We start from the raw sequence: 20,324 nt of genomic DNA on the forward strand, positions 1-20,324 counted from the left end.
AAAAAAAATTCTGCAAATTGCTGTACATTGGACTGCACTGATGACTGCTTGCTTGCTAATATTATTCTATACACATCCAGCATTGGTCACTGCTGGAGATCACTTCCCAGGCTAGACATACCAATTCTTTGACAAACTACAGTTTAGTCTTTATAGATATTTCAGAATGGATTTCCTGCAGAGAGAATCTATTGAAGTTCCATGAACTTGAATTCTGAACACTTCTGCAAAGAGATCAGTCTTTTTTTGTACCATGAATTGCCAACTTGATATCTACCTTCTGAAGAGCAAGAGATTATGCTAAACAGTCTCTGAGGAGCTGGTATCCAGGGCCAGTTAGCAAGAGGCAGCAAAGCTGGTGAGGCATCTGGAGCACATGACTTATAAGGAGCAGTTGAAGGAGCTGGGATTGTTCAGTCTGAAGAAGAGACTGAGGGGGGGATGTTGTTGCTCTCTATAACTACCTGAAAGGAGGTAGTGATGAGGTGGGGGTCAGCCTCCTCTCTCAAACAACTAGCAGAAATGATAGGACTAAATGGAATGGCCTCAATTTGCACTAGGGAAGATTCAGGTTGGATGTTAGGAAAAAATTTTTTTCCAAAACAGCGGTCAGGGACTGGAACAGTTTGTCCAGGGAGGTGATAGAGTCACCAACCAGGGAGGTGTTCAAAAAATAGTAGATGTGGTACCAAGGGATGTGGTTTAGTGGAGAAATTTTGATGGTAGTTGAATAGTTGAACTAGATAATCTTGGAGGACATTTCCAACCTTGGAGATTTTATGATTCTATGAGATACATTTACTTACAACTTGGAAAAGTAGATATTTTCTCTAACTGTACTGTGCTGTATCAACTTAGGTCTGTTAAGTATGTTAAGAATTTTGTAGTCAATATATTTCATGAGTTAAGTTTGGGTGTAGGTCAAGTTCAAAATATTTAAATAATTTAGGTAGAAGAAAGAACAGAATGAGAAACAGTGGAGAGTAGCATGCTACGAATTAAATCTACAATTTAACAAAGTTTCTGCATTTAGGAAGTTCATTTGATAAACTACATGATAAGCAAGTGAATCTGAACTATCATCTTCCCAAACAATTAAGACTATTACAAGTTGTTCTAATCACAACTGCAGCTCTGCTTAATTCTGGAGAAGTTCAAAATATGAGCATAGAGGCCTATATTTAGGGAAATAATACCAAAAGTAGTCTCTAGGAGTTAATGGCTAAAAAAACCTGGTCTTCCATAGAGTACTTTCTGAGTGAGAAAACTGTGTGTTGAAAGAAACACAACAGAAAAATAAAAATAAGAATAAACTTCTTAATTAGCATATTTTTCAGGTCTAATTGTTTGACTACAGTAACTAGCTTAAATCAAACATGACTCAAGTATTTTGTTAGTCTGAAATATTCACATGCCACTGAGAATTCTCAAGGGTGGAGATGCTGGAGAAGTTGATGATGAGCTGTTAGGGGCTTGATGTTCTTCAGCAACATTCACAAAAGAAAAGTAAACATCACTGGATTGTGAGTCTGAGTAGTGGAGCTCAATTGCTATACTTTAAAATTACTACAGGAGGCACTGACTTTCTCTTAAATTCTCCAAGAAATAATCTGGGAGGCAGTATGGGCTAGGATATGTTCTGAAATTATAGTTTGGATAGGACAATTCTCTTTAGGAGGATGAAAGTAAAGTAGTGTAAAGTAATAATTTTATGAATTATATCACTACACAGTTTATTCCTTAAATAGTTACTACCAATGCAACAGTGTAGGGTGTCAACAGTATGCCCATATCAATGTCCTCAACCTCATGAGAACAGATCCTGGCATTGTTTGGTTTATTAATTCAGATATGCCCTTAAAGCACCCACATGAATAATACTTTTGACAAAGTATTTCAAGGGCTAATTTGCAAATAGTTTTCCTCATTGGTAATCTGTGTATTCAAAACTCATTCCATCCAAATGCCAACTTATGGCTGAATACAGTAGTTTGTATATTCAGTTTTGGCAAAACCACTGTTTCATTATGCCAATATCAGCCTGCTGGAATGAGAAGCTCACGATGTAAATTACGTTAGTTCTTCAATTCAGTACAGAAACTACCCTGCTTTTTCCTACCTACATCCTCTTTTCAGTATCATTTCACAGTAAAATGAGGAGGTGTTTGATGTTTTAAGAACATTTAAAAATGTCTAAAGTAATAGAAGTCTTAATACACTATGCAATACTTAAGACAACTTTTCCCAGACTAACATAAATTAGTACCATATTGTACACATGTTGTATGAAGATAATATCCTGCCAAGTAGAAAAATGTCATCCTAAAATAGAAAGCCACATTTACTCGAGATATTGATCTAGCTTAGCTGGATTCTATAAAAGATAGAAAAGTGGATAATGTAACTTTAGACATGAGAAGTTATTAAATGAATTGACTGTTGGAGCTGTACTTAATCCTCAGTCCCTACAGCACTACTGTCTCTTGGGTCAGATTGTTTTTATAGCACTAATCTCCTAACACTGCTCATTTTTGAAAAGGAGGAGGAATTCTGAAGTGATTAACTTGCTAAAGTTCCCGTGTCTTGTATTTTTGCACAGGACAGCTATTCACTTACTTGCCTCCCAAAGTCATATAAAACGTACCAGAACAGTTCCCTTTGAGCATATTTTTCTAACTAGTTATAGTGCTCTAGCATTAATTTCTACTACAGAGGGGCTTGTTTTCAAGTTTGAGTGTATTTACATCTAAAAGGTTTAATATACTTAACGTACATATGAGCACCTAAAACTAGATAAGATATTCAACAAAGAATAAACGTTTAGACATGATATGCTTTAGTCTGGATCCCACTATACAAGAAACAGCAGTGGAACAATGTTCACCAATTGAAGAGTGGCTAGCTGTAATCTGTGGTGTCTACAAGAATGCAGAATACGATACCAAAATGGAATAGTTAAAGATTTAGTATACATCTCAGAAAAAAATCTCAGCTCTGAGCGTACACACTGCTTCACTCTTCTGAGTCCCAGAAAGATATTTTAAGGCCTAAGAGAAGAAATCAGGAAACAACATATCTCTTCTCTGCCTCATAACCAATGCTGATAGTGTGCAAAGTGTCATAATTTGGTGCATTTCTAAAGAAGTATTGAGGAGTATTGCCACATATGAGGACCTGATGAATAAAAATGAATAAAACCTGTTCACAATATCATGATTTTTTTTGTTGTTTTATAATTAACCGTCTTATGAAACTCAAGTTCTCAGTCAGAAAAGAGCTGTTTTTAGAGAATGTATATTCATCACATTTCTGTAATAGAAGTGAGAAAAAACAAGTGATTTTTTTAACCAATATTTCTAATGCATGGGCCCACTCAAGAAAAGCCAGAATGTACCTGGGAAAGTAGCTGATTATTTTTCCTGTATCCACCTATGCTCCTACATGATCTGATTTATTACTTCCCAGTTCTTCAGTCTTTTTTTAGCTAACTCAGCTCTGTTTCCAGGGCTTCCTGCTTTTTATATGTTCCAACCCAAAAAGTTAGTATGTGATACATTAACTAGATAAACTAGAGAAGTAATTACAACACTTTGTTTCTTTGTTTATTTTGATACTAATCTGACAGAGAAATTGAAAATTTCTTGGTCTTTATTACAGCAAAATTATAAAATGTATTAACTCTTTGGACATATAGATTCTAATAATTGCTAACATAAATGTTTTGGCTATTTTGCAGAAGACCAGCGTGAAGGCAGAAATAACTCATCTCCCCAAAAAAGATACATTTAAAAGGTTTTTCCTATGATGTAATCTTAACATATTTTCTTTTTTTACAATCAGCATATGATGTAATAGAGAGCAAAGTTGCGCTTAAACATGAGAATGAGAAGCAAATACAGTAATTTGTGCTTTGAATTCAAGAAAAATAATTGCATTTCTTAACAGATGATTTTGCCTCTAGGCAGCTCGTACAAATTGCCAGTGAAGTTGGTCAGAGTAAAGCAGCATTACAACCTAAAATAAAAACAATGTTTTGTCACTCCAAATAGAAGACAATATTTAATAGTGCAAGTGAGACAAGAGGAAACATTTTCAAAATCATATAACACTGGTAGAGAATAGTACAGAACGGGGTGTTACAGAGTCAGATTGGGCGCTAGATGAGTCCCTCACTTATTGCTAAGTGTTCATATGATAAAGACTTTAATGTACAGCTAGGATGACTGAAGACTTTTAAACACGAAGACACCACTTACAGTTCAGAGGTACCCAAGACAGAAAATGAGGTTAGGAGAGTATGCAATCAAGTGCCACCATGACTTTGCCTGCTTCTTAAAAATATTTTCCTTGGCCTTTACTCTTAAACATTTTTACCTGGATAATGGGACTGAGTATACCCTCAGCAAGTTTGATGTTGACACTAAACAAAGGGAACCTGGGAAAGAGAACGGGACCTGGACAGGCTGGATAAGTGCACAAATGAGAACCTAATGATGTTCAATAAATGCCAAGTGCAGTGTTGCACTTGGTTCAGGGCAATCCTAGATATGAGTACAGACTGGGAGAACTCCTTGCAAGCAGCCCTGCAGAGAAGGATATGAAAGCACTGGAAAAAGAAAAACTGGACATATACCAGCAATGTATGTTTGCAGCCTGGAAGGCCAACAGTAAACTGGGCTTCATCAAAAGAGGGAAGACAGCAGAGAGAGGGAGGTGATTGTTCCCCTCTACTCTGCTTATGTGAGGCCTCATTTGGAGTACAGCATCCAGGTCTGGGGTTCCTAGTGCAAGAAAGATGTAGAGCTGATGGAAAGGGTCCAGAGGAGTTCATGAAACTGATCAAAGGGCTGGAGCACCTCTCCTAAGAAGTATGGTTAAGAGAGCTGGGCTTGTTTAGCTTGGAGAAGAGAAGGCTCCTGGGAGACCTCATTGTAGCATTCCAGTACATAAAGGGAGATTACAAACAGAAGGCAGACTGACTTTTTTACAAATTTTGGTAGGGATAGAACAAGGAAGAATGGCTTTAAACTAAAAGAGGCAAGATACAGATTAGATATTAAGAGGGATGTTTTACTCAGAGGGTAGTGAAGCTCTGGAATAGTTTTTGCACAGGGAAGCTGTGGATGCCCCATCCCAGGAAGCATTCAAGGCCAGGTTGGATGGGGCCCTGGGCAGAATGATCTAGTGGGTGGTGATTCTACCCACAGCAAGGAATTAGATGATTCCTTCAAACCAAAGTAATTCTATGATTCTATCAACATGTTGTTTTCTCAGACTTCATCTTTTTCTCGGAAAGATACAGAAGGTTTTTTTTTTTGTGCCAAGAACTGGATGTAAAAACCTTTCTAGCAGTGCATTACGGTCATAATAACAGGAAAATACTCGGAAGATAATATATTGCCATATCTCTCACTGTATTCCCCAAAGAACCAAATAAAACTACTTCGCAAGAATCTATGATATCCCTCCCTAAATCTATGATCTCCCTCTCAGGACAAATTCCTCTTCTGTTTGCAGTTTACTGATTTATTACACATTGTGTACCTGTTTCATATGAAGTGCTCTCAGTACTGCAGGTGAAAGTTCTTCCACAGAGCCCCTGTAAAATATGTAATACAGATCCACAGAACAGACTACTTAATATTGAACTGGATCAGAGATCTGTAACTGCATACCTGATGCAGACTGGCATAAAATGGGGAAAATTTCAGTTTAGTTACTTTTACAAAACAAATTCAAACACAAAAACAAATAAGAAACCTTTAAAAACTACCTAATGATCCCTTTAGTTTTTTCTTAGCTATCTAAATCAGAATCAGACAATACACAAATACGCATCCAGTGTTCCTAGATACAATTCTCCCATGAACTCCACTTTTTCCCCTTTCTCCTCCCTAAACACAAGAACTCAGTGTGAACAAGTGATATATCAGGTTCAATCATTAGCTACACAATTATCTCTACAGCATGTAGTTATCTAAATCTCTTTGTGGAGAACTGGCACAAAAACTAACAAGGAATGAATAAATTAATTAAGATAACATGTTACAAATTCTCAGAAAGCTTACAATGGCAAATAAGGTCTATGGACAATAGTAACAATCTTAGGAACTTTGAGGAGCTCATTGAACACACCAGTTACTCATAGCTGGAGCTGACTTACTGAATGCTTTCATGTCTGGTCTTAACAAGAAGAATGCTGTTCCAAAGAAATGTACTACTTATTAGGGAAGCTCATGTCTCTTGAGTATTCATGCTTTTGTTCACACAGTCAGAATAATAAAGCATACTAACAATAAAATGGTTGTTTAATTGCTGCTGTCGTATTGCTGGGATTTCTATTTAAGTTGCTTTGTATACAAAAGAAAAGACAAGATTTATGGCCTATAGGGCAGTATTCAAACAACTTTCTTTGAATTTTCAACATTTTAAAGATGAAAAAGATGTCCTTTTAATGCGATGATTGAGAACATTTTGCTGCTATGTTCAAATATTCCAGATGTTCCCAGATTCACAGTCAACTTTTGCACATACAAGTAACAATATAAATCTATGATAAAAATTATGCATTTTTACCAACTCAACTAAATAAAATTTTCCTTTACTGTCCCACCTACTACATTCATCCAGAATTCATTGTTTTAACACTGACCATAATAATATACATAGGCTATACTTTGAATTTTATTTATCTCTCCATAAGTATTTTATCATAATTCAGCTTAGACAGTAATACTCATTGTGATTGATCATTTTTAATTAATGAAGCATTAATTTACAACCACTTTTTATAAAGTTTCAGTCACTACCTGCCTGGAGCAAAATGAATCCTGGTCTGTAATAGAAACTTAAATTCACTATATTCTTCAGGTAAAGTGAACACAATTTGGTAAATAACTCATACTTCTATGAAATGTTGCAGCAGTAATATATGTGCTTTAGTAATCACGAAAGCTGAGCCTTCCCACACTAAAAAAACATTCAACTTCTACTAGGCTGGAACTTCATTTTTAAAGACATGGGTCACGATAGTCACTAGATACATTTTTACTGTTGATTTCCCCTATCATCACAGAAAAAATCTCAGATACATAAATAAAGAATCTCATAGATGATTTTTCAGCTTTATGAAGATTTTGTCATTTGAATATGAAATGGTATTTGTTGCTGTAAAAATATCAGAAAGTTAAGTAGGCAAGGTCAAAAGTCTGTTTAGACTCATGTCTTCTATAAACATGAATAGAACAGCAGAACACAGCTACAAGTTCTGCGTATCTTCTATACAGATGTGTTTAAATGGTTACTAAATGAAGGAAACTGACACAATTTAAATTCATTTTCTGATAAAAATGAGTCTGGAAGAAAACAGAAGAATAAAACTACAGATGTTCTAGGAACTTTTTAATTTTTAGCTCCATTCCGAAAAAGATGAGGTTCACTTGTAGTAGCATGTTTTATTTATCATTTAACAAACATTTTCTAAACAGATCCTACAGCATTTAGGCATCCAAAATACTGGGAGACACCTTGCAAGAATTATAATTAAAAAAAAAATCTAATAGAGAAACTAAAAACATTTTCCTTTTGGAAGAAACTATATGTGATCAGAATAAACTTAACATGCTGTACATCAACAGCCCAGAATTATCATATTCCTCAAAACTGACTTCATTCATGGCACTGGAAAAGAAGTTGAGAAAGGACCTGAACAATGATTTATAAAAAGTAACTAAAGCTGTTTTTCGTATTTTCCTACAGCAACACTCTCAATGTCAATGAGCAAGGTATACAGAGAGTAATCCAAAAGTATATGATAATGAGTCAAAATTCATATAACTTAAGGGGAAATTTTCATTCTTTAGATTAAAATATGTGAACTTTTTTTCCAGAGTTCTGTGAAGGCTGGGTAATGAGTTTGCTGATTCACTAATTAGGTTATCTATTTGATGAGTCACGTTGAGAAGGAGAGATTTTTGAGTTGCTGTGTTTGTTACCAAATATTAAAAAATTTCAACTCCTATTAATGTATTTTCAGTAATAGAAAAAGTAAAAAACATGAACTACAGATCCTCAAATGCACACCACAGTAGCTCAGAAAATCTACATTAATGCAAGACAGGCTCAGAAGAATTGATATGGCAATGCCACTGACCAAACTATGAAAAAACTATCTCACTGTAATTTTTCAAGAAAATTTGAAAACGTTTGGTAGAAAGACTCCAAGTGAGTATTTGAATGAAGAATTCCCAGCTAGCTTTCATGTAAAATCTTGAAGTTTGCTTAAAAAAGGTTGCCTTGATCATCCTCGTATCTCTAACTTGCTAAGTGTCTTTAATTGTATGTAGCTAGCTTTATTTTCTTGAATGCTTTGTGTTATACATTCATATTTCTGTTGGACAGTTGAGACAAATTTATAAACCTATTTGTTTTCAAATGCATATATGTGTTTTATGTATGACATAAAACTAAAGCCATAAGAGACTGACAAAACTGTATTTTTGTGCATCTATCTAACTTGAACTACCACATCATCTATGAAAGAGAGGAATAATTTACTGGATTGTACATGGTATCACATGAACCACAGCAGTAAATGTGTAGAAAGTTCATTCTCAAAAGGATGTTTCATCATAGCAGACTAAACAAAATTAACTCAAATACTTAAGTAATAAGACACAGCTGACTAAACATTTCTATTTATTTGATTAACTTTAAGGACATCTGTTGTCACAAATCCAATTTGCAAGAAAAAAAAGTTTAATTCCACTATTTTTATTAGTTTAGACTGTCTTGGTTTATTAAATTAGGAAATATTTTTTAACATAGCTAATGACAACAGGATACTGATCTACTACTCATTTTGTTTTTCATTTTAGTTTTCTGGTTTTTATCTGTTCTTTTAACTTAGCAAACATCTTAAATAACTAGATGTATGTATAGCTGTGTACCGTCTCATTTTATTCAAAACATATAAGAAGAAAATGTTCCTCAATAATATAACAGGTCTTGATAACCTTATATTTAAAGAAAACAAAAACAATTTCCTTAATGTAAATTGAATATTATTACTATGACTTTCTGGAGCATGAGAAACAAAATACTGATGTAAAACTACGTACTACTATTCAAAGTATTTATATGCGTTAATATTGCTGCAATATTAATGTTGCCATCCAGTTCATGGCAAAGCAAACTTAGAATTGCAGATGTTCTGCCCTATTAAAAACACATTAAAGAGGGAGGCATGGATAAAAATAGTGTCCCTTTGCTCACTGGCTAGCTGCATAGCTTAAGGCCTTCATTCAATGAAGTCCTCAGTTATGCTCTCACAGAAGACTGCAGCTATCTTGTTCATTACAAATTATAGGTCAAAAGTTTATAAAAGCAATTTCTTAGGAAAATTAATTAAAAATTTGATATACAACTAAGCTCTTTTTTCTGGATGGTAAACTGAAGATAAATATGGGTAGTGTTATTTTAAATTAATAAAATAAATTTAAATCCTTAACTATAAATCAATCAAATACACAAAAGCAACAGAAGAAAACTTGTACAGAAAGTTTTTGAAACAACTGCCTTCACGTGGAAAAGTGTCCTGTCCCCAAAGAGAGTTAAACAAAACAAAGAAATGATCCACAACTGGTGTAGGTATTCCATGATATTTGAAGGTTACAAAACTATGCAAGAAATTAATGAAAAAAAACTGGTAGCGTTACAGTCCCTCTAACTTTCTTAGTATTATGAGGAAATTACTTCTGGACAGATTGATAAGACTGATAGGTGCTAAACAAGTAAAACTCTTCAATTAGAAAAAAAATGTATTCTCCTACATCACAATATAGAATGCCCCTGAGACTGAAAAGGCAAGTAGATTCCAATCAGAAATTATTCCAGCCATCTCAGGGGACAGGACTGATACTGCACATACTGTGAGAAACATTAGGTACGTCTAGCAAATATGGAGTGTTCAAGTAGGTCCATTAAAACAAACAAACAAACCTTCACCAAAAATAATTGTAAATATATTCATTCAGGTTCAACAATCACCCACATCTACTCATGCATGCTATCTACTCTCACTGTTGATGCTTCTGTCAATCTGAAGTTGAGAGGTAATGGTCTTGTGATTCAGGAAAACTACTGAAGTGTATACTCAGGTTTCATTTTGAGAGATCAGTTCATTTATCATTATAATAAGCTATTACCATTGATAGTTCACAACTCATTGAAGAGACAGTCAGTCTAATTGGTTCAGTTCAGTTAACCATAGATGCATCTCAAGGAGATGAGTGGTGTTTTGCAGGTAATATTCAATCACCTAACAAACCATGTGTTTAATAATTCATCTCAGTTCAAGACTGGGGTTCAAGTTCATGATTATTCCTTCAATATGTCAAATACCTTGTCTTAACCCTTTGTCTCTTGGGTCCAGGAAGACAAAGACAAATTATTTCTGTAGTTAGAGTAATCATCCCTTCTAGAAACTTTCTGAATATTTAAAATTTCCACTGAGGTTTCCTTTCAAAAGAAATTTTATTTTAGTTAGTTAGAGTCTCTCTTTGGAAAATAAAATCTTTGTTCTGATAATTCTGTCCTGCTAACAGCTTACTGTATGTAAACCTTATGGGAATGTAAAGGAATAGAGCTCATTTTGTCTGCTAGAACTTTAATGAAACACTATGGATCCATTCAGAAATCTTTAGCAGTCAGGTAATGGTAGAATAGATGAGACAGATGTAATTGTGTGTACAAGACACAGGACCTACAAGATTTAAAGGACTTAAAGGATGCTCTGTTCAGATATTAGATCAATGTGTGAGTGATTCACGATATTAAAATATTTTGGATAATGAATGTATGAAAAGACATTAAAATTAAACTAATACTTCAAACTTACAATCACTGTTGTGTTATATTCTTGTTAGCTTTTGGTTCCCATTTGATTCTCAGCAACCATACTCCTAAAAGTTCTTCTACCAATTGCCTTAAAGTGCAAACTTCTTTTGTTAAATACTTAAAGGTTTTATTTCATCCATAACTTCCAGTGGAGTTGTGGTGAGTTAGCCCCAGACAACAGCCAAACGTGCACCTTAAATCTTACCTCCCCCTTCTAGGAAAGTGAAAAGATCAATATAATGACATTTTTACAGGACAAGCAAAAGCTGTATACAAAGGCAAAGCAACAAGAGGAACAAGAGTCTCTACTACCCTGTGGCAGGCAGTTTCCTGGAAAATAGGGCCACATCAGATGTAGCAGTTGTTAGACAAATGCCATAGTCAAACCCATGTCACAGTCTTCCTCTTTTTCCTGAACTTTTACTATTGAGCATATCACAAGCATCACATGCTAGGGAAATATTGTAGAATCATAGTATCACAAAGGTTGGAAAACACCTCTGAGATCATCTAGTCCAACTGTCCACCATGAGTATTGCTCACTAAACCATATTCCTTAGTACCTCATCTACAAGTTTCTTGAAGGCCTTCAGGGATAGTGTCTCAGTCAACCCCTGGACAGCTTAATCCAGCACATGACCTCTCTTTCGGAGAATAAACTATTCCTAATACATGACCTGAACCTACCCAAGAACAACTTGAGGCCATTCCCTCTCATCCTAAAACTAGTTACACAGGAGAATGGGTGGACCCCCAACCTCATCACAACCTCCATTCAGGTAGTTGTGGAGGGCAATAAAGTCTCACCTGAGCATCCTCTTCTCCAAACTAAACAAGTCCAGCTCCCTTCAGCTGCTCCTGAAAAGACTTGTGCTCCCATCCCCTCACCAGCTTTTTTGCGCTTCTCTGGACATTCTCCAGGGCCTCAATATTAGGGAGGAATAATTGCATGCACCAGAACAGGCTGGGGGATGACCTGCTGAAGAGGAGCTCTGCAGAGAGGGACCTGGGTGTCCTGCTGGATGACAGATTGACCATGAACCAGCAGTGTGCCCTCGTGGCCAAGAGGGCCAATGGCATTCTGGGATGCATTAAAAAGAGCATGGCCAGCATGTCAAGGGAGGTGATCCTCCCCCTCTACTCTGCCCTGGTGAGGCCTCATCTGGAGTATTGTGTCCAGTTCTGGGCTACCCAGTACAAAAAAGACAGGAATCTCTTGGAAAGATGGTGAAAGGCCTGGAGGATTTCCCCTATGAAGAAAGGCTAAGTGAACTGGGTTTCTTTATCCTTGAGAAAAGAAGAATGAAAGGGACCTGATCCAGGTTTATAAATATCTGAGCTGTGGGGGACAAAGTGGCGAGGCCAGACTCTTTTCAGCAGTGTGTGGAGACAGGACAAGGGGGAATGGACAGAAACTGCAGCACAGGAGGTTCTGCACGAATGTGTGCAAGAACTTCTTTACGGTGAGGGTGACGGAGCACTGGCACAGGCTGCACAGGGGGGCTGTGGGGTCTCCTTCTCTGGAGATATTCAAGACCCACCTGGACGCCTACCTGTGTGACCTGGTGTAGGGAACCTGCTTTGGCAGTGGGGTTGGACTCAATGATATCTGGAGGTCCCTTCTAACCCCTATGATTCTGTGATCTAACCTACCCAGATCCTTCTGTAGAGCCTTTCTACCCTCAGGCAGATCAACACTTCCTCCTAACTTGGTGTCATCTGCAACATACTGAGGGTGTAGTCAATCCCCTCATGCAGGTCATCAATAAAAATATTAAACAGGGATGTTATCTGGATGTTAAATATCCCTTTGGCCAGCTGTCTTGGGCAAGCAATTGATAGAAGACACATCCATCCCCAGCCTACTGACAGAGGTTGGAGAGAAAACCTTGATGCTGTACAAACTCTACTCAGTAAGAGTTAAAAGGCTGGCATTTTAATTATATTATTTTAGACACAAATAAAAAGCACAGCATCATACAGGCTGATACAAAGAATGGGAACTCAAGCCCAGACATACCCAGTAAAATTGCAGAAGTCTGATATTAATATCAAAATATCTGAAGCGTAAGATATTTTGCCTTTCTCTGTATTTAAGTCAAAATATTAAAAAAGCGAGGATTTTGATACCTTGTTTTTGGTGATTGACAAGAGATTTAGTACGTCTGGAATATCGCTCTGAAAAACAGAGCTTGTAAGGCACTCAGCGTAGTGGTGCCACCACACACCAATCATATTTAAATATCACACCAATTTTTATATTTATATCATTGACTAATATTTATGAAGTCAAGAATTTTAAATCATTTAATTCCTATTAGAATTAGTTGTGAAACTGGTTATTACTTCCCAGAAGCAAATGTAGAATAAAAGGAAAAGCAACTTTTTGGACGCCTTTTTTCCTTTACTCTACACTCTAGTTAGTAATAGTGCTTTGTGATTTAAAAATGGGTCATTCTTGCCTTTAATTACTATTATTCAAATTTTAAAATATACAGTAGAACAATATTTTATTGTAAAAATATAGGAGTTTTTTTCTAATGGTAATGGTTGTAATGTAGCATTAACAAAGTTGATTTAGGTCTACCAGACCTATGAACTGGTTAAAATATCACAGGACACCACACAGAAAATTCCATTATATCATTTACCTCCAGGTAACTTCTGATCATCAAGTAACTCCAGTTAAATCAAATAAGCAAAAGCTTATTTGATGAAAAGATATGTTGTGTGTAAAAAACACCATATGTCCTCACTTTAAATGTCAGTTGCTTAGCAGTCTTAAGTAATCAGCGTTTAATCTCAAGCTCAGGAGAAGCACATAAAACCACTGCCACCATGCGTGTTCATTAGCACTCACCACAAATCACTTGACATATCAGTTTTCTCTAAGTCACAGACTTTTGCTTACTTTCATCCTTCAGTATTTTAATTTTTGGATCAGACTTCAAAATATTAAGACCTTTCAATCTATCAAGAAATTTACTATCACTATTTCCTTGGTATTCTTTCTTTAACATTTACGTTCCTTTTTTTTTTTTTTTTGTTTCTCCATTTCTCAACTGCCTCTATTGATTAAAATCCTTACCTTCAAAGCAAACTTGGGCAAGAAGTTAAAGCAAATGACACTTGGGATTTATAAAATAATTTCACCTATAATAAATTTCCTCTTTACAGCAGAAGATGATTTCAGCAAAAAGAAATTACATGTATCATGGGATACATGATACTACTACTGGCACGAAGAATTCTATCAGGTATCCTTAGTTTCCACTGCAATCACAACAAAAGCTGTACTTGAACTGTCCCAAGGGGTTATCATCATTAGAAAGAATTAAAAATGAAGGAAGTATGTGAAATGTACTTATGTTTTGGTGTTTTTTTTCCTCAGTATTGAGTAACAACACCAAATAAAGTAGTCCCAAGGCTGTTTTATTTTCTTCTAAGGATCAAGAAAGTTTTGGCTAGCCATCACTATGAAAGGATTCACAAATAAAATTTTATCACATTTCTTGGAGTCATGCTAAGAGAATATTTCATCAAAGCAAAATAATCTAAGCTGTGTAAAGTAAGTTACACAAACTTAAAGCATCAGTCAGCTGTGTTTCCGATCTTTAAAATATTTTGCTTTTCATTTGTACTCCAGACATATATCTATTCCTATCAGTATCAGAATTTGTCTATTATCTCACTTTTTAGAAGCTATATTGAAAAAACTGCTATTAAACTAAGAAGCACACTTAATGGAAGTTGAAAACCATACCATACAGTTGACTGAGTCTGCTCATCATGGGGACTTAGTTTCAATTTCAATCAACTTAGATTCTGATTTAGAATAAAATTACATTCTTTATATTAGACTAGGTTTACTTGTTAGAAAATAAAAACATACCAATAAAATAAATCAGGTTGGTTTTGGTTTTTTTTTCCCTCACCTAGAAATATGCATTCAGATATGAAAGTCAAAAGAATTTGAAGTATTTTTCTTTCAGTTCAAATGATCCATCTTAATTTTCTGCCCTATGTTGGCTAGATGTAACTTCAAAACATCTGAGATTTTCCAGCAAATGTGAATAAATTCAGAGATGTTACACCAAAGGGAAATTTCTCAAATACTACTTGCTGCTGATGCCTATTCATGTTTCTTTCACACATAAGAATAATGTGTGTATAATGTAACCATTTCACTCAAAGGTGTTAAGAATCAATGAAAGGCTGCAGAAAATTATTTTTTGTAAGTCAATGACAGAATCACGTTCCCTACTACATCCCCTCCTTATTTTTCCTATCACAGATGTTTTTTGGTTACATGGATAAATCTGGGGCTGAAACTCATTTATGTGCACAGGATATAAATAAGGCTAATTCATCATTAAGTGTTGGACTTCCATCACTATTAAAAAACCATCCTTCAGACAATCAGAAGATCCTTCAAGCACTGCCATTTTGTTCCAAAATCTTAGATTTAGATTAGGGAAATGCATCTGCGCTAACTAATCTTCTACACACAGGCCTAAATTCTTCACACAACCATACAAAAAAAAAGAACTGTTTTTTAAAGGCACATTATGGAAGAAAACATTAGACAAGTTAAGTTTCACTGCATCAGTTCCCTGATAAAATTCATGTGGATATATACAGGCTAAATTTAAGACAGAGCTGACTGTTGTAATTTTGTAGGCTGTTAGCCACTGCTGTTCCTTGGAATCCTATGAATTTCTAAACAAAGTAATGGCAGAAAAACATAGTTTCCAATAAGAATTTATTTTGCACCTTGATTTGTATCAAAAGGTGTTAGATTGTTCTCTTCTTTGAGGCAAAAATTAAAAATCAAGAAAACGACTTGGGGATTTATCTAATTCAGGAATGTCCTATAGACTAGAAAGTCTTGACATATGACACGACAGAAATACTAGATGAAGCTTTCTGGGTTTAGATGCATTAATAATTTAAGACAATTGATCCTGGCATTTTTGTTCCAGCTGATTATTGTATTATTTACGCTTCTTTATGTCTTGGATTTCAACTCTTTCCTCTCCCCCTGTGAGCTGTATACTGCAATTTGCTTTACATTATTCTGCCTTTTGCACCACAGTTGTCTAGGAAATGAAAACAAATGGAAGGAAATAAACATAGAAGTCACAAAGAAAGACCTAGTTTATGATTATTTTAGAATTCAGTATTTAATCCTATGATGTATGCTGGACAGTCTGCAACAGACAATGTGACAAACAAAAAAAAAAAAAAAAGAACAAGCTGCCCACTCCATCCTCACCTGTAGCTTTCCATAGTAAAATACTTTTTAAAAGCTAATAGATTTTTTTTTTAACTTTTTACATACTGGCTGCAGGCTTATTACAGTCTTCTTGCCTAGAATCAAAGAAACATTGACTTTTTAAAGCTAGCAAACAGGTTACACAGCTAATTGTAAAAGAATAGGCAAAAGAAATGAAATGGCATCATTAAGTTGAACAAAACACCCTTATTGTTCTGCATGCACAGAGTTAACACAAAAATTTCAGCCACTGTCCTGATTTTCACTAGCATTCAGAGAAAGAACAATGGATGCATATATGGATGCTTAAAAGTATATGGAGTTGAGAAACACTATGTACTAGAATATTTTCAATCTAACAAAGCCCATTATTCAAGCATCTTTTGCTCTAATTTTTGATGCAGTCTGACTTCATGAACAATGCTGAATGGAATCATGTTGTAGAACTAGTCCAAATGACAACCACAAAATTACATTTGATGAAAGAAACTACTCAATCTTAAAATTTATTAGTAATCCAATGGTGTTTTGTAGCAGAGCTGTTTTAAAGCTTCTGCTTTGTTGTTTGCAGTCTGAACAATGACAGCAGTAATAACTGTTCAAAACCCAACCAAATGAGTTAGAGGACACTTATCTAATTTGTAAATGGATACTGGGTGTTGATTAAAGCATTCAGAGATGTGAATTAAATTTTTTGCAGAGATGTCAAAGGAAATCAGGTACAGCATATAGATACTGCAAGATTTTTGAAACATCATAGCCACTTAACTCTTCCATTTTGACTTTAAAATAACAGGTGTTTCAAACCATTTCATTGAGATCAGTACCTAATTATTAATTAATTTATACTCCTTCCAGTGCTCTGGTAAATAGTATTGGAGTGTAACTCATAAGACTTTCAGACAAACTTACAAAAATATTTTAGTATTTAATATACACTTACAGGTTAGTTGTTAAAAAAGTGCTGAAAAAACAAATGATGCTTTTAAACATCTAACAATGTAATCAGAAATTATAGAATAAATATTTTTTTTCAGTAACTACTAGCTTTAACAGACCACTTGTTCTCACAATTACTCTTAGATCCTTAGATCAGTAGGTTATTACAGAGCAGGAAGGGAGATAAACTATTTTATGATACCTACTAAACCTTAATACTAGCCATTTTAAATTTATTCTCCCCAATTATCCACTAGTTTCTAGAAATTATATTCCTCCAGATTACTTCCAAATTGCATTCTGCTTCAAAAACGGCTTTCAGTTCAAAAATGTATTATATAGTCAGGCATTGAAAATAACAGGCTTCTACCCCCCCCAAAAAAAATCTGTATTCATACAATAATATGTGTTACAAGCATCTATGTCATATATTAGGAGAATGAAAGGATAGAGTGATGTTAAAACAATCTACAGTCTAGTCTCACCTTTACATAAAAAGGATCATGCACCATCTATAACCTCTTGTTATTTATAATGCCTCTTTGGAGACAAAGACTAGTTTCATGTAGTCCAATACAACCTATGAGAAAAGATGCTGAAGGTTTCAAGGCTTCACATTCACAACATCCCACTTAAAGCAATTATTTTTTTTTTTAATCCAGAAGAAGAGTTTTGAGAGATATAAAACAAGCAGATAGTGTACATACGGCAAGCAATATTGTGGAGGCTTATACACAATGTGCCAACTTTATATTAAAAGAAACATTTTCAATAAGGATTTTAAGATATATTTGAAAATTGGAAAATGCAGAACGGTTACTGTGTTTTGTAACAATTCTATTTTCAGGAGTATCATTTAAAAAGAGTAATTTTAACAATAAAAAGGACAAGCGGTTATCTGTGACAAGATTTGTGAATTACAATATACGTGTACATCTTGCTACAAGATTTCCTAAATCATTCCTTACTTTTTCTAAGGCAAAAGTTCTTAAAGAAGCTTGCTTGCTTTGCTAAACCAATTATCACACCTCATCACAGCTAGAAATCAATCTCAGGAAAGAGTGTTTTCATCAAGTTTCAGCTGTTTCGTTTTATCCAGCTGCAGCCATATATATAAATGGTTGAGCTTACAAATAAGGACAATATTCCAGCCCCATTGTATCATATGGGCTAAGCAGGTCTTTATGACTCCAATTTACATGATGCAATGTGACAGTTCAGCTGTACTACGGTAATTTGTGATGGTTTCAATACTATCGTAGTATCGGAAATTTATATAGCTTTGTTATCAAGGATATTTTTTCATTCAGACAGATGTCTGACAGTAACAAAGGACCTCCAAACTATACTGAAAAAATATCTTCCATATTCAAATAAATTGTGGACATTCTTTTCATTATTTTGCTCACAGAATAGAAGCAGATGAAATGCTGTCTGGAAAAGTATCACTTCTTGTCACGAGGTAAGTTCACTAGATATGGGAAATTATAGAAAAACTCTCCCTTAACCAAAGAAATAGGCCTGACTACCTTTAAAAATTTATTGCCTTGAACAAGATGCCCAATTCTTTGGAATGATTCTATTTAGTTTCTACATGCTCACTTACCTTCTGTCATGTTGATTTTCAGCCAGCAAGAAGAAAACAAATAAATAAGAAGTTGACTAGCTTGAAGAGAGTACAGTGGGAAAAGCGTTTGTTTTAGTGTTGGTATTTGAGATAAACTTTTACTATAATCAGTATTAGATAAACAGCTTTGTATTTCTTATATCTTCACATTTAGAACTCAATCAGAACATATTTTTATTCTCCAGAAGAAAAAAAGAAAAAAAAAAGAATTTTCTTGCGAGTAGCATTTATAATAGCAGAAAGCCTAAAAGCTCAAGACTCAGACCACCAAAGCACTCAAGACTTTAGAAAGCAAATATTTGGCATAAACTTGCAAGGAATGAATATGTGTGCATGCACACACATGTAGACTAGGAAAATTATATGCACTAGAACTGGTGCAGAGCACACGACAGCATCTTCTGAGTTCTAGGGCAAAGTACTCCCTACACAAATCTCTTGTTAAACATTAAAGTTTTGTTAACACACCCCCACAACATCTGATACACAACTTCCATCTTATGAAAAGCAGTTGAAAGGATGAGTTTTCAGAGCTGAGATAAAGTGGGAAGAGAACAGGGCAAGATTAACTACTTGCCAGCTAATTCATTAAAAAAAAATAATGCTGCAACATATAAAGACTACTCTAATACTTGACAGCAGAAACCCAACATGGGCTTAAGATCAAAGTCACTTAGTTAATTTTCTCTGTAAATTTTTTGCATCAAAAGAATAGTCCATTGTTGTAGTAGGCATAAAAATAAATGGGGACAACACTCCATATATGCCATATTCCTTTCTGCTTGAAATTTTGCTGGTCAGATAGCTATCCAACTTGATCTCAGTTCCACCCTAATTGAAAGCCTTCTCCCCCTCCCCCCCCCCCCCACCAATAAACCAAATTAGCGTTGAGGCAAGTACCATCTGCACTTACTTTGTTGCCCAAATAAGAATTGGGTGCACTCCAATAATAAGTCTGTGGAAGTACTTTACGTGCAGACACATTGTTGATGCTAAGCTGCTGACGCCCACCAATATTCTTTTGCTTAGGAGTTACTCTGATGAGACCGGATAAGCCAACCAGATACCAACCATTCATGTCTTCTATCTATGATGGCAAAAAAAAAAACAAAACAAACAAACAAAAAAACCATATTACAATCAGAATTAAGACATCAAATCATTTCAATTGTCACCATCTCTCATGCTTCCATTTTTTTAAAAAATGACTAGATATTTATAAATAAGATTAAAGGCAGCTTAAAAACAAAAGAAATAACAGGGTAAATAACAATAAAAATTTCATTAATTTTCTGCATACGGGAGTTAGAACTCCTGAGTAGTTTTTGTCTGAAGTAGTGTGCTTTGTATCATCCAGAGGGAGGCAGAAGTTTAATGTTACATGCATAAGTGTGATTCTTCTGAATATATTGAATGAGTTTACAATAAATAATACTAGTCACGAGAGAGTACAGAAGATGACTTGACAAATGGATATATATTTTCAGATTGTCATAGGCAATGTAATTCATACTAGTTTGTAATTGTGAAGTGTTACAAATTACAAGTTTAAATGTATAGGTTTTTTAGAAAAACTTAAAAACTGGG

At 34.9% G+C, this 20,324-nt stretch overlaps 1 protein-coding gene across 1 annotated transcript in view; it reads right to left on the reverse strand.

The window, feature by feature from the left end:
• LAMA2 (laminin subunit alpha 2) overlaps positions 1-20,324 on the reverse strand; it is a 329,486-nt gene that overhangs the window by 172,072 nt on the left and 137,090 nt on the right. Inside the window, exon 12 of the mRNA XM_065733920.1 lies at positions 19,651-19,824. Within this exon, the coding sequence (XP_065589992.1) occupies positions 19,651-19,824 (174 nt within the window). The remainder of the gene's footprint in view (positions 1-19,650; positions 19,825-20,324) is intronic.

This window comes from Cyrtonyx montezumae, unplaced genomic scaffold (assembly GCF_038088225.1).
Source record: "Cyrtonyx montezumae isolate F1298 unplaced genomic scaffold, pur_monq_1.0 scaffold_0, whole genome shotgun sequence".
NCBI classification, from domain to species: Eukaryota; Metazoa; Chordata; class Aves; order Galliformes; family Odontophoridae; genus Cyrtonyx; species Cyrtonyx montezumae.